The sequence below is a fragment of the Palaemon carinicauda genome, chromosome 9, assembly GCF_036898095.1.
Source record: "Palaemon carinicauda isolate YSFRI2023 chromosome 9, ASM3689809v2, whole genome shotgun sequence".
NCBI lineage: Eukaryota > Metazoa > Arthropoda > Malacostraca > Decapoda > Palaemonidae > Palaemon > Palaemon carinicauda.
In genome coordinates this window covers 142,469,068-142,483,249 of record NC_090733.1, presented here as the reverse complement: position 1 = coordinate 142,483,249, position 14,182 = coordinate 142,469,068, and the positions used below count along the sequence as shown (strand labels likewise).

Below are 14,182 nucleotides of genomic sequence, written 5' to 3'. Positions count from 1 at the left end.
AGATTTGCAACACCTCCTGAATGGCGGGGACTTGAAGAGGTTGGTTGTACTAAATTTTCTTTTATTAAACATTTCATCTTTATGTAAAATTTAATCTTATCAAATTTATGCTGACAAAATTCATATAGATTTTAGTTGCATTTTATCACACTTAAAGTTTAATATTGCCAGTGAAAGATTATTTTATATTTTTATTAGTTACTTTAATTACCAAAATTAGATTAAGTTTTAATTTTATGATATAGATTATACCTTGTTCTTAACATTTAAGGTTGTGATTTCTTAAAGCAAAATCATGAATTTTACATTTAAATCCATTGACTATAGTCAGCTTTTTCATTTACTGAATAAGATTCCCATATGCTTTGGTCTGATAGAATAAGGAAATAAAATAGTAGACAGCCTATAGCCTTGGTTTTCTGCTGGTTAACCCATCAGCCTGAGCCAACTGGTCTCATTCTTTGACTGGCAGATGCGCTGTAAAAAGCAAGTATGGTTAGGAGAGAACTTGTAATTACAATAGTGAGCTTGAACAAAAAATGGAATTTTTATAAAACTTTTTATTTTTATATAGTACTCATCTAATGTTCATATTGCATTTCTCTGGAATCTCGTTTTATCAATATTTTCTACAGAAACTTTCCTTCCAAAAGACTTGGGCTTGTAGTATAGTAATTAGACTACTTTTGTCTTCAATCCCTTCGTCACACTTGTGTTGTCAACTGATCATAAACTCCAGCTGTTTCAGATTTAGGTTTTAGTGCTTCAAGAGATATCTATTCGTAGGTGTGTTAGTAAGTACTGCGTAAATTGTTCAAGGAAATTTTATATTTGTGTCTCATATTGGCGGCAGTATTGTGGTCTAGATAACCATTGTGTAGAGTGGAAAGGTCTCACTGTTTCAAATGAAAAGTTCAAAGCAGAAAAGAAAACTTGATTTTAGTTTAGGGAAAAATCCAGAGAATATTAGCCTTGTTGATCAGGGATAATGATAAAGACATACCAGCACAGAACGCCAGTGCCGCACTTAACAAGTGTAGTTTGGATTATAATGAGCTTTAAAAGCTCTTAGCGTCTTTAGCTTCTTTTGTGAAATCTAAGAAAGCCAGTGATTCTTTGATTAGAGAAATTTTTAACTAACCTCCCCTATTTCAAACCCTTTTCCTGACCTCTCAAGTTGGGTCTAAAGGTTCTGGTGCCGTATTCACTTAGGGTTCTGGTGGTGCACAGTACATTACAGATTCGAGATCCTCTCATAGAACCTCAAGTTCTTTATTTACTGTTGACCCTTCTGCTGCAAAATCCTCGCTTTCCTTCAATTCTAGTCACTTACCCATAAATCTAAAAAATCTCACATTTTCATTCCTTCCAGTAAATTTAGGCCACTAATCTAGCAGTTAATGGCAATAAACTAATGCCCTGGGCAATCCAGTCTCGAAACTACAATTCTTTTTTATCCTCTTGATGCCAAATTTCATTGGGGAGGGTGGCCATGTATATGAACATTAAGTGAATATACGAATAAGAGATTTTATTATTAGAATTTTGTTTCCTCAATGAACCTCCCCTGATATTCATAATGCTCATTCCCACACTTGTGAAGCCAACCTGGTGCTTTATCAACCTCGTCTGAGTGCAGCCCATTTCCATTCTTGGTCCAAAACGTACATGTTCAAAGAAGAAGGAACTATTTCCTGAGTCGTGTATCTAGCCCTCCTTTCCGAAAGAGGGGGGTGCTCAGGAAGCTGGTTCATGACGTTGGTCCTGAACAGGTTGAGGCTGAGAACCCTGAAGCAGAGTGTTACTTTGTGGATGTCCTTTCACTGATTCGGTAGTACACTGGCCTGGGGAGGTGACTGTGTCACCCATTGAAGGGGATCTTTATTCATTGACTGACTCTTTGACATCTCTCAAGGATCAAGGCACTCCCTGGAGCTTCCATGGTTGGATCTGCGAGTCAGAGAAGCCTCAGCTATCTACCCGGTCAAAGAGGACCCTTCCTCCTGCCCTTTATTTGCAGAAGAGATTTTATGCAAAAGCCCAGTTAAAAGCTAAAAATTAATAATAGGAATTAGGAATATGCTCCTTAGGAAACTACTGTCCAATGAATCGTATGTTTGATTGATTGATTGACTGATTGATTATGAGTTATTTGGCATCTAGACATCTAAGGTCATTGACACCGATCATATGTTTGAAGATATAAGGAAATTTATCTAAATACAGTACTTGTTTTGTGGATATTGTATCAGGAACATGGGACCATTAATGATAAAAGGATAAAGATGAGTAAATAATTGCAATTAGCATAAATAATTCAGGACAAATATCCAGTTGATAACTGGGGAACACTAGGAATGATGCATTAAGCCCTAAACAGTCGTCCGGACAAATGAAGAATAAAGCGAGAAGTGTTAGCTCAGACTACTTGGCTTGTATGTGGGTGTGCAAAGCTACTGGTTTCTGTCTTTTCTTCTTTTATCATGGACGAAAGCATTCGGTATTTATTCAGCTTGTGAAAAGGGCTAAGTATAGCGAATGGCTTTATGATAAAATTTGTTTTTGTAATTGTAAATTGGTACTTTACGTAGCATTTATACAATATTTCATGCAACTACTGTAATTAAGCTTTGTTCATGCTTTTTTTGTTTTAGGATTGAGCAAGGAATTGAAGCTCCACTATTCCCAACTTTACCTTGCACACCCGAAAACCAAATTGTCAGACCTCGTCAAAGCTTGGTTTCAAAGTCTAAAGAAAACCAGTTAGTTGAGAAAAGTTTTAAAAAAGGGGATAAAGTCAAATCTGCTAAGACTTGTATCGCAAAGCCCACAAAAGAATTGGATACCATTAAACCAAAAACAAAGACACCCAGTAGACTTACGAAAGACAGAAGTTCTAACAAAGCCACACCTATTACTTCTGAGAAGATTAAAATGCAGACGAGTACACCAGAAGGAAAGAAGATGTTAAGGGTAACTAATTTAAGTGCCCTTGGTATGAGTCCAAGTCTTCCAAGCATCAACAAGCGGAATTCCAAGGGAGAAACCATGCTGCATATTGCTTGTATCAAGGTAGGTTATCAAGATTACAGTAAATTGTTATTTACCATGTCATTACAAAATGAAGACCTTACATTTTCTTTATTCTTTTTGCATGAAAGGTATGATAGAATGTCTAGTTTGCTGCTAAAAATATATATATAAACTTTAGGGACTTTTGAAGCTTTTTATAACATTTAAGATTGTGATGGCTTAGTTATAGAGGATTTAGAAATGTCACAGGTAACTGTTTGAATGTGTCCATCACACACATACACACACACACACACACACACACATATATATATATATATATATATATATATATATATATATATATATATATATATATATATATATATATATATATATATATATTATATTAAAGTACATAGATTCTTGCTATTGAAATGTTTAAGGAGCTTGCCATGCTAGCGGCCATGAGTGGGAAAATCAATGGTTGACAGATGTAGGTAAAGGGAAGTGGGCATCCCCATATAGAAATGATACTAACCAAACAGTTTCTCACTGGAGAAATAGAGCAGCCCAGACAAAAGATTTTACCTTTGATGGAATTAAGTAATGTTTTAAAGGACAGCTTGCATCAAGAGAATACAGTAACAAACGACTACTAAAGATCACCAATAATGCTAACACCGAGCATACATTATTATCATCTTCATACCAATGAGTGTTGGTGCGATTTTCCATTGCTGTAGATGGTGTACTGGTGTTGACATAGATTGCAAAGACTGTCCTGTCAGTTGGAATAACTTTTAACAAGATGTGATGTTGGCATAAAGGTAAAACAGTTGGTTGATTATAAGTTCCCACGTCAATGCTTGGCAACTAACCTGAAAAAACGATGCCAGATAATATCTAATAATCAATCAATCTCCTGATAAAGGTTGAAAGTGCTAATATTATTATTATTATTATTATTATTATTATTATTATTATTATTATTATTATTATTATTATTATTATTATTATCATTAATAGCCAAGCTACAACCCTAGTTGGAAAAGCAGGATGCTTCAAGCCCAAAGGCTCCAACATGAAAAGCAGCTCAGTGCAGCAAAAAAATATTGGATAAATAAAAAGTATAATACTGTGTATTTTAGGGTTTAAAAAAAAAAATGTTTTAAGACCAATAACATCAGTCATGTATAAACTATGAAACAAGATTTATGTCAACTGTTTGAACAGAAGAAAATCATTTGCAACAAGTTTGAACTACTGAAATTCTGCTAATTTAACTGCCAAATTAAGGAGATCATTCCACAATCTGGTCACAGCTGGAATCAAACTTCTAGAATACTGTGCAGCATTGAGTCTCATGATGGAGAAGGCATGATCACTGGAATTAACTGCATAACTAGTAAACTAACTAGTAAAGTAGATGGTACTAACTAAGGATGGTACAGTCTGGGAAGATCTGAAAATAAAGAATTGTGAAAATTATGAAAAAACTTAACCAACATGCATGAAGAATTAACTGAATGACGGTACTAGAGGTTGGTATCCAGATGAAAGATGAGGAATTCAATAGATCGCTGTATTTTGTCCAACAAATGATGAGTGTACACAGCTGAAGACCAGAAAGGAGAACAATACTCTAAACATGGTAGAGTGAAAGAATTAAAACATTTCTCCAGGATTGATGATCACCAGAAATCTTAATGAAATGAAAAAACTCTCAATACACAATTATATGTGGATCCCTAAGGAGGTATTTCTACATTCAGTTTATGTGGTATACTGTAAGCATTATTGGGTTTTTACATCATTGTTTTGTCTCCCTACCTGTACCTATTTTCGGTCTTCACCTTTACTTCTGTTTCTTCTGTTCAACTCCACAGGACAAATTCATAGTTGGAACACCATCAGTGTATAACTTATTATAATAAGGAAGTAAAATTTAGTCCTCCCTTGTGACTTTGATTATTTTAGTTGTTATAATGTCTGTTCCTCTTTTCCTTGCGTTAAGGTTACCTAAGGGAAGCTGTTTTTCATACAATCGAAACTCATCCGTGAAAGCACAAATAAAATATTTTTATGCCAAAAATCTTGAACCTGTTGACTCATCTAAAACTAACATAGATCACAATGAGGAGATGGACAAAACAGGAACTCTCTCGTCCATCATACGTTAAATCACTCACTGCAAATAGCAGTTTTTCCTTGTCAGCTACAACAGCTGTTGCAGCTGACAAGGAAACTGCTAATTGTATTCAGTTAAGATTCATTGAATTCAAGGAAAAATTGCTTCCATTCTAAGGGAGGTACATCACTGAACACAACTTTCCTATTGTGTGTTTGTACATATTTGTATATGTGTACATACAGTAGAATGATTTCAAACACACAATATTCAGTGTCAAAGCAGAAATATACTACACATACTGTACATACTGTATAACAAAGGCCATATATATAGGTAGTAGGTTGGCCAGGGCACCAGCCACCCGTTGAGATACTACCGCTAGAGAGTTATGGGGTCTTTTGACTGGCCAGACAGTACTACATTGGATCCTCCTCTCTGGTTACGGTTCATTTTCCCTTTGCCTACATACACACTGAATAGTCTGGCATATTCTTTACATATTCTCCTCTATCCTCATACACCTGACAACACAGATTACCAAACAATTCTTCATCACCCAAGGGGTTATTGCACTGTAATTGTTCAGTGCCACTTTCCTCTTGGTAAGGGTAGAAGAGACTCTTTAGCTATGGTAAGCAGCTCTTCTAGGAGAAGGACACTCCAAAATCAAACCACTGTTCTCTAGTCTTGGGTAGTGCATAGCCTCTGTACCATGGCCTTTCACTGTCTTGGGTTAGAGTTCTCTTGCTTGAGGGTACACTCGAGCACACTCTCCTATCTTATTTCTCTTCCTTTTGTTTTGTTAAAGTTTTTATAGTTTATATAGGAGATATTTATTGTTGTTACTCTTCTTAGAATATTTTATTTTCCTTTTTTCCTTTCCTCACTGAGCTATTTTCCCTGTTGGAGCCCCTGGGCTTATAGCATACTGCTTTTCCAACTAGGGTTGTAGCTTAGTAAGTAATAATAATAATAATAATAATAGAAGGCCGTGCTTGGTGGTCCAGAAGGCCATATGCGGCCTCAAGGCCGCAGGTTCCCCATCCTTGGTCTAGGCCAATGACAGTTGTTGGATATTGATCATACCTATACTGTATTTTCTTGTGGCTAATTATTTTATTTTAAAGAACCATGGTTATGCATAACCTTGTTTTAATATTAATTTAATAGCTATGATGCTAATGATCAACTTGTAGCTGGTAAGTTGGTTATTATTTTCTTAATACAGTTTAGACACTATGTTATTGTCCATAATATTCTCGGATACCATTTATGTTATAAGGTTTAAACAAACGTATATTTTCTGTAAGGTGTTGAATATGCCCTCTATTTTGATTGGTGAAGAAACTATCATCTAGAATTCTAGGAATTTATCTTGTATGAAAATGTGTTTTAGTCTAGAATAGCGACATAGTTCCTCCTATAGAACTGCCATCTTTTCTGGGTTACGGTTGTAATGTAATTTGTCCTTCATCACCCTGAACGATATTTTGGTAAAATTTTTCATTTGTATCTGGATTTTTTCAAATATTTATTACTCCGTACTTAAAAATATGCAAATATTCATCCCCAAAATGACATCATAACCAGCAGTGTAACATAAATACAATAATAAAATGACTGTTAACAAGAAAAAAGAAGAATATTGTTATATCCAAAAGTAGGCCGAGTTTAATTTGCCAAAGACAAGTTTTGGGAACACTTTCAAGATCATGAAGGGTTAAGATGTTTAAAAGTGTAAATATCTCTAAGCTGTCCCAGCTATGCATGAATGCTTTGATCTTGGTTTACACAAGCCACTAGTACAGTAAAGTACTTTTTCTACTCTCAGGGTGAACTTGAATATATTGTTTTGAATGCAGAATGGAAATGGGTGCAATAGTGCCTGTTGGTAAAATATTAGTACTTTATAGAGCACGTAAGATGGTAGATGTTCATTTAAAATTAGGTTTGACATAGAACTATACGACACAGTATTCTTGAAAGATCCAGTATAATCTATAGCTAATATGTTGAAACTGACTTTATTGTTTGTGCTTGAGGTTTATCTGGATTGCTGCATATGTATTTTGGGAAGCTTTATGTATATACGACATGATTTTTACAGGGAGACGTCGAAAGAGTAAAATCACTTCTAGAAGATGGAGCCAATCCAAATTCAAAAGACAATGCGGGATGGACTCCTTTGGTAAGTAAGCCTAGTACATACATACATATACCAAGGCACTTCCCCCAATTTTGGGGGGTAGCCGACACCAACAATGAAACAAAACAAAAAGGGGACCTCTACTCTCTACGTTCCTTCAGCCTAACCAGGGACTCAACCGAGTTCAGCTGGTACTGCTAGGGTGCCACAGCCCAACCTCCCACATTATCCACCACAGATGAAGCTTCATAATGCTGAGTCCCCTACTGCTGCTACCTCCGCGGTCATCTAAGGCACCGGAGGAAGCAGCAGGGCCTACTGGAACTGCGTCACAATCGCTCGCCATTCATTCCTATTTCTAGCACGCTCTCTTGCCTCTCTCACATCTATCCTCCTATCACCCAGAGCTTTCTTCACACCATCCATCCACCCAAACCTTGGCCTTCCTCTTGTACTTCTCCCATCAACTCTTGCATTCATCACCTTCTTTAGCAGACAACCATTTTCCATTCTCTCAACATGGCCAAACCACCTCAACACATTCATATCCACTCTAGCCGCTAACTCATTTCTTACACCCGTTCTCTCCCTGACCACTTCGTTCCTAACCCTATCTACTCGAGATACACCAGCCATACTCCTTAGACACTTCATCTCAAACACATTCAATTTCTGTCTCTCCATCACTTTCATTCCCCACAACTCCGATCCATATATCACATTTGGTACAATCACTTTCTCATATAGAACTCTCTTTACATTCATGCCCAACCCTCTATTTTTTACTACTCCCTTAATGAAAAAGAAAAATAATAAAGATATTAAAAAGAAAATATTTAATTCTTTGTTAGGTTAATTAAATTAATGGGTGAGCACAATACTTTTATGAAATTGAAAATGCAAACATTTCACAGTCCAGGATCATAGGGAAAACTCAAAAATTTTATAGTACTGAACTGATATATAGAAATATTATAATTATTGTTATTATTATTATTATTATTATTATTATTATTATTAATAATAATAATATTATCATTATTATTATTATTATTATTATTATTATTATTATTATTATTATTATCATTTCTATTATTATTATTATTATTATATGCATCATGAACAAATAGAGATGTGATAAATGCACAATACTAAAGATATTCACAGTGTTCTTCACAAATGGGCTAAATTGCAACATTTTAGTTTTTTTTATTTTACAATGTATGTTATCAGAATGCAGCTTCTCTGCTATCTGCTACCACCTATTCACACAGAAAAAATACTGCATGAATTGAAAACTAAGTTGATGGTTTATATAACCTAGATTTTTATATCCTGCTTTAATGTAGGTGGTGGTACCTTTCCCCCTTTGTCTCAAAAATGTCTCAAGAAAGAAAATATAATGAGATATTTTAAGAAAAATAAACCTTGCTCAAAATACAGTGACATTATCTATAAAACCTTTTTAATTTGTTTCTGTTTTTTTGTGTAAATATGTCCTTATTTCAAAGTGCGTTTTTAGTTACTTGCTGATAAATACTAAGATGTTAAAAAAGGTAGATAATGTGGAAAAGGGCTGATGAAAGAAAACGTAGCTTTGGAAATGTGTTTAGTTGATGCCATATTTCTTGAGGAAAAACAATTATAAATATGTATTGTATTCTTGGTATTTTTTCTTACCATTATAGTGTTTGCATTATCATATACTGCACAGTATACATTATGTATGACTATTTCATTAGAGTGTAAAGTTAAATGTAAAGTGATGGAGGAAGAGACAGTTTTGGTCAAATGAATAAGGAAGAATGAAGTCTGCAATGTATATTTATTTGAAAAATGTGGAAGCTACTTTAGAAAGATAATATTAAGGTTTTATCGAGTTTTGCAGAAGCTGTTAACCCATTGAAATTATGATTTTAAGATTATTTGGTATAGCACCCTTGTCCATTGCTAAATTTCTTTGAAGCCAGAAATATCATAAATTGTTTCAGCATGAGGCTTGTAGCCATGGTTTTCACAACATTGCTGAAATGCTGTTACGACATGGTGCCTTCGTTGATGTACCTGGTGGAGAAAATGATGAGAATCCACTTCATGATGCTGTCACACAGGGTCAAGTGGAATTGATCAGACTCCTAAGGTCTTGGGGAGCAAGTGATACTGTAAGAGATCGACAAGGGCATACTCCTAGGTAAGTTGATAACAGTGTGGTTTCTTAAGAACTTTTTTATCATAGATTTGCCTGGTATTCATGTGTTATCAAGTTCAGACTGATGTTGTTAGGTAAGCAAGATAGAAATGTATGAACCGACCCTGATGTTCATGTTGCTACTCTTTAGAAAAACTTGCCTTCCTGGGAGATCGCTTCGAAGACTTCTTTTTCTTGGTCCCAAACTTAACCCACTGAACCTCGCTCCACGTAACACATTTGGGACACGTGTCCGAAGGCGAGCACACTTTACCCCTAAACGAGGAACAAAGGGAATGCGGGTCCACATCGGGCTTAGATAAGAACGCCCCACACGACTTCCCGGCCCTAGGCCCAGGACAACGGCGGGTATGCTCCATCACACACTAACTCAATACCGCCAGACACAGGAACGTAGCGGAAAAAGAAAGAGAACACTAACAAACACAAGGAAAGCACAAGGGAATATAAGTTAAAAGCGCGAAGCACAAGGGAGCGCACAACGGGCCACGTGGACACACACGCGGTACACAAGTCAGGGACACAAAGGGTCGCACTGAGATAAGAGGAGCGTCGAGATGATATCACAACGCGACCAGAGAACTTACTGATGGTCGAGACCCAAGCTCACATGTGGCCTGCCTCGGGATTGCCCTTAGGGCACGTATCCTTCCGCCTAGGCCTACCATTACAGAAAACGGGAGTAGGGTAAACTACACAAAACTCTGGTCAGTTGAGAGGATGTTCCAGGTAACTCCTAAGAAAGTAGTTCTCGGTAAGTATGTTAGGAAAAATACAAATTACTAATAATTTGTGATTTTAATGACATTTACCTCTAAAATTTGAAAATTTTCCCATCACCTTTCCTTCCAATTAGCTTGTACCTCCATTAAAGTAATGTAATATCTAGCAGTAAATGACAAAAAAAATATCTGGTATACCATTCTTTTTTTGTTTTTACAGTCTTTGTGTTGTAAGTAACAGTCTGGCAACTACAGTACCATTCTCCTGGTTATTTAAATTGTTTGTTCACTTTGATGTTAAATAGCTCTTTCTCTAGATTTCTTAATAACTACTTCATAGTTTGTTCAAATGAATTGTTTCTGGGCAATCATGATCTGTATTCTATTTGTGCCTTGTGGACAATATTATGATTTGAATAACCAGTGTGAAGATTACAAAGGCCTCTGTAGAGGTTCCTCTCATAAAAAAAATATGTTTCTATGGATGGCATCCAAGGGAAAAGTTCCAAGCTTTAAATAAAATTCAACTATAGTTCAGAGTGAAATCTATGGAATGCTAGACTTGTTGATTATAGCCGGATGATTACGCCAGTACCGAATTCTGATGCATCATTTTACCAATCAATTTTTTCTATTGGTGAGCTTGAAAGGCTCTTATCTTCATTTGTAAATTGATTGATTGATTCAAAGTTTTCAATATTAATCTTACCCGATGATCATGTAGCTGTCAACTCTGTTGCCCGACAGAAATCTAAGGTCGGGATACGCCAGCGATCGCTATACAGGTGGGGGTGTACACAACAGCGCCATCTGTGAGCAGGTACTCAAGTACTTCTTGTCAACAAGAACTCAATTTTTCCTCTGTCGTGCCACAGGCAAGACCTACTAAATACGCCGTCCCTAACTGGATTTGTTTTCACATTGATTTGGTGAAGTACACTATTCCAGTTTTGAGCTTTCGCTATGCAGGGGTTTTATCTTCATTTCAAAACTTGATCTCGTTTTGGATAGTTTTAATTATGGTGCCGAAGAGAGTATGGACTCGAAGAGAGTATGGACTCTCTTTCACTTTTTAATGGCCGACCCTTCCCTTAGACGGAAGTGTGTTTAGGTTTTTGGTAATTTTGCTTAACAAAGTTATAGTTCTATTTATTTTATATCTCTCCGCCTTTAAGGCCTCTTCGATTAACTTTCCATTTTTATAAACTTATAAAAATTAATTTTTATGTTTGTTTATATGCGACCTTTCCTAATAGTAGGCGGTCCTTACTTGGAACCGAAGTTATTTAACTTTGAGCCCGTCATATCGTTTTTACCTTTTAAGAATTTATACCTTTTTTAATTTTATGTTTTTGAAAGAATTTCTTTGATAGTCTCGTACTTTTTTCAAAGATGAACTAACGTTTAGTTTTGTCTCCGCAGTTGTTGACGTTCAGAACGTTCAACATGCGCTCTATCGTTACGATAGAGAGAGAGTATTTCACGGTTTCACGTTGCAGTAAGAGTAAACCGATTCTAGCGTTTCGTTCATTCTTTCTTAGCTTAAATGGTTTAAATTCTAAATAAAGGAACTTTTTATTTTGGAAACCTTTCAGTTTTTTTTCCTTTAGCAATAATATGTTTTAACGATTTATATTGGGCTCTTCTCTTTGGTTCTAAGTCAAGAGAGAAGAGAGAGAAGGATAGAGACGGAGGGAGAGAGGGGAGAATAAACGTTTCGTTCAAGCGGGTAACGTTGTTCTCGTTTTTTACTCTTCTCCCTTGTCGCTGTAGGGGAAGAAGGTAAAACGTTTCTAGAGTTTTATTCTTGTTCCCAGGCTTTATGCGGTGAGAGATTTTAAACGTAGTTTATTTGATCTAGTGTTTAGTCTCTTTTCCAGCCACTGAATTTGTTTTTTACTCTTCTCCCTAGTCGCTGTAGGGGAAGAAGGTAAAACGTTTCTAGAGTTTTATTCTTGTTCCCAGGCTTTATGCGGTGAGCGATTTTAAACGTAGTTTATTTGATCTAGTGTTTAGTCTCTTTTCCAGCCACTGAATTCTTTATCTTTAATTATGTTTTTCTGTTGCATTGTAAACTGTTTTCGCAATTACTACCTTTTAATGAAGGATAGGATTGCGTGTTTCAGGTGGAAATCAGTTAAAGTTTCGATTTAAGTGAAATAAGTGCAAACAGAAAATCAAAAGTGATAAAGTGATATGCGCAGTGTTACAGTGTTGCGTTCGAGGGTTCGTCTGTTCGTGCCAGTTGTTCACCTAGTCCGATACCTCTTACAAGCTCCCAAGCCCAGGGGAGAAGTAATGTCGAAGGACTTATGGGTTCCACAGGCCTTGATCGACGGACAGACGTTTTCCCTCAGTGGTTTCGGGTGTATCTACACACGTTGCCGACGTGATCACCCCACCCACACAAAGACGAGAGAGCCCATTTATTCCTCGTCTGCGGAAGAGGTTTCTCGCAGAAACCATGGACCAAATCTTGCAGCTTTTTAAATGCAAGTCGGTCCCTTCCGCGCAAGTCCAACGGCCTAGGTGTAGCCACTGGGTCAGTTCGGACTCGATGCAGTCATCCGACGACTGCACACCTTCCGAGAGAGGCAAGGTGGTACCGCAACAGGCAGTAACTCCGTCTGTTGCTGCACCAGCTGTTTTAGACCCTCAGTCACAACGGACAGTAGCTCCGTTTGTTGCCGTCTTTTATAGACCCTAGTGGTCCATGCTGCAGATAGGCCGTCTCAGCTTGCTTCCTTCATGCAGGAGTATCGTGCTGAGAAGGTTGACACTGCACCTGTTAACCTACAACCTGCCACGGTTATGCGCTCAGCAGATACTGCGGCTGCCTGCTCTCACACTCCACCTGTGAGAGCTCCACCACCGATGCGCAGTCGACCCTGCCAGACGCATGTTCATGCTGCACCCTCCGTTGACATGCGTGAGCTACCGCATCAGCAGTGGGAGGGTGCTGTAGAGCTGCCGGGTGTTCACACTATGCGGCATGCTCCGCAACCCATGCAGCATACTCCGCATACCATGCGGCATTCTCCGCATCCCATATGGCATGCTCCGCTACCCACGGCAGTCCCTCCCACGCACCAGCACGCAGCTTTGGTTGTTGCCAACTCACAGACTGTCAAACAGTTACATGACGTTGCCTTCTGGTGTGCTACTAATACACCAGTGCTGTATGTCCTCACGCACCTGTTGGGGTTGACAGTTCAGTTTTTGACAGTTCACAGACTGTCAAGCAGTTTCATAATGTTGCCTTCTGGTCTGCTGCTTATGCACCAGTGAAACCCTCACTGAGATAACCTAGCTTTTCTCGGACATGGTTCCACACTCCGACTGCGGAGAAGGTTGACGATGCACCCGTTGGCCTACAGCCTGCCACGGTTGTGCGCCTGGCATGGCTGCCTGCTCCCACTCTCTTGTTGTGAGAGCTCCTCCACCCATGCGCAGTCTCCCTGCCAGGCGCATGCTGACTCCCACAGACACACGGAGCACTCCGTTGCCGTGCGTGAGCTACCACAAGCTGCCGTGTTTTGACACGGTGTGTCAGCCTCCGCAACACACTGTGGTTACCACCACTCGCCCGCAGCAAACTAGTCAGTCAGGAGTTGAGGCTCCTGTAGATGAGAAAGTGCTGTTCTCCCTCCTTCTGATATTCCCTTGAGGACTCTGTCATTTGGAGAGGAGCCTTAAGCTGCTTAGCCTCCTATGGACTTTAATTAAAGCATAACATGCTTCCAGGGAGGGTAAATGGTTCCGCTTCAGTCGCTAACCCCGTCTGTTGCCACACCTGCTCCCATAGACCTTGGGCTTTGTTGCAAGACATGCAGTCCAAGCTTAGTCCTTGATAGAGGATTTTTTACGGAGAAGAACCTTCTTGCCAACAACCTTCCTACCGGTTGGTTGTACGCCCTGTTGACGCTGAGGTATCCTACTCACGTCCGCCAGTTAAGATG

General features: G+C 38.1%; 1 protein-coding gene across 1 annotated transcript in view; it reads left to right on the top strand.

Moving 5' to 3' along the window:
• Positions 1 to 14,182, top strand: part of LOC137647209 (BRCA1-associated RING domain protein 1-like) — a 44,602-nt gene that overhangs the window by 2,730 nt on the left and 27,690 nt on the right. The window contains exons 2-5 of the mRNA XM_068380545.1: positions 1 to 39; positions 2,655 to 3,072; positions 7,254 to 7,334; positions 9,284 to 9,483. The exon at positions 1 to 39 is cut by the window's left edge and continues 168 nt beyond it. Coding sequence (XP_068236646.1) covers positions 1 to 39; positions 2,655 to 3,072; positions 7,254 to 7,334; positions 9,284 to 9,483 — 738 coding nt within the window. The remainder of the gene's footprint in view (positions 40 to 2,654; positions 3,073 to 7,253; positions 7,335 to 9,283; positions 9,484 to 14,182) is intronic.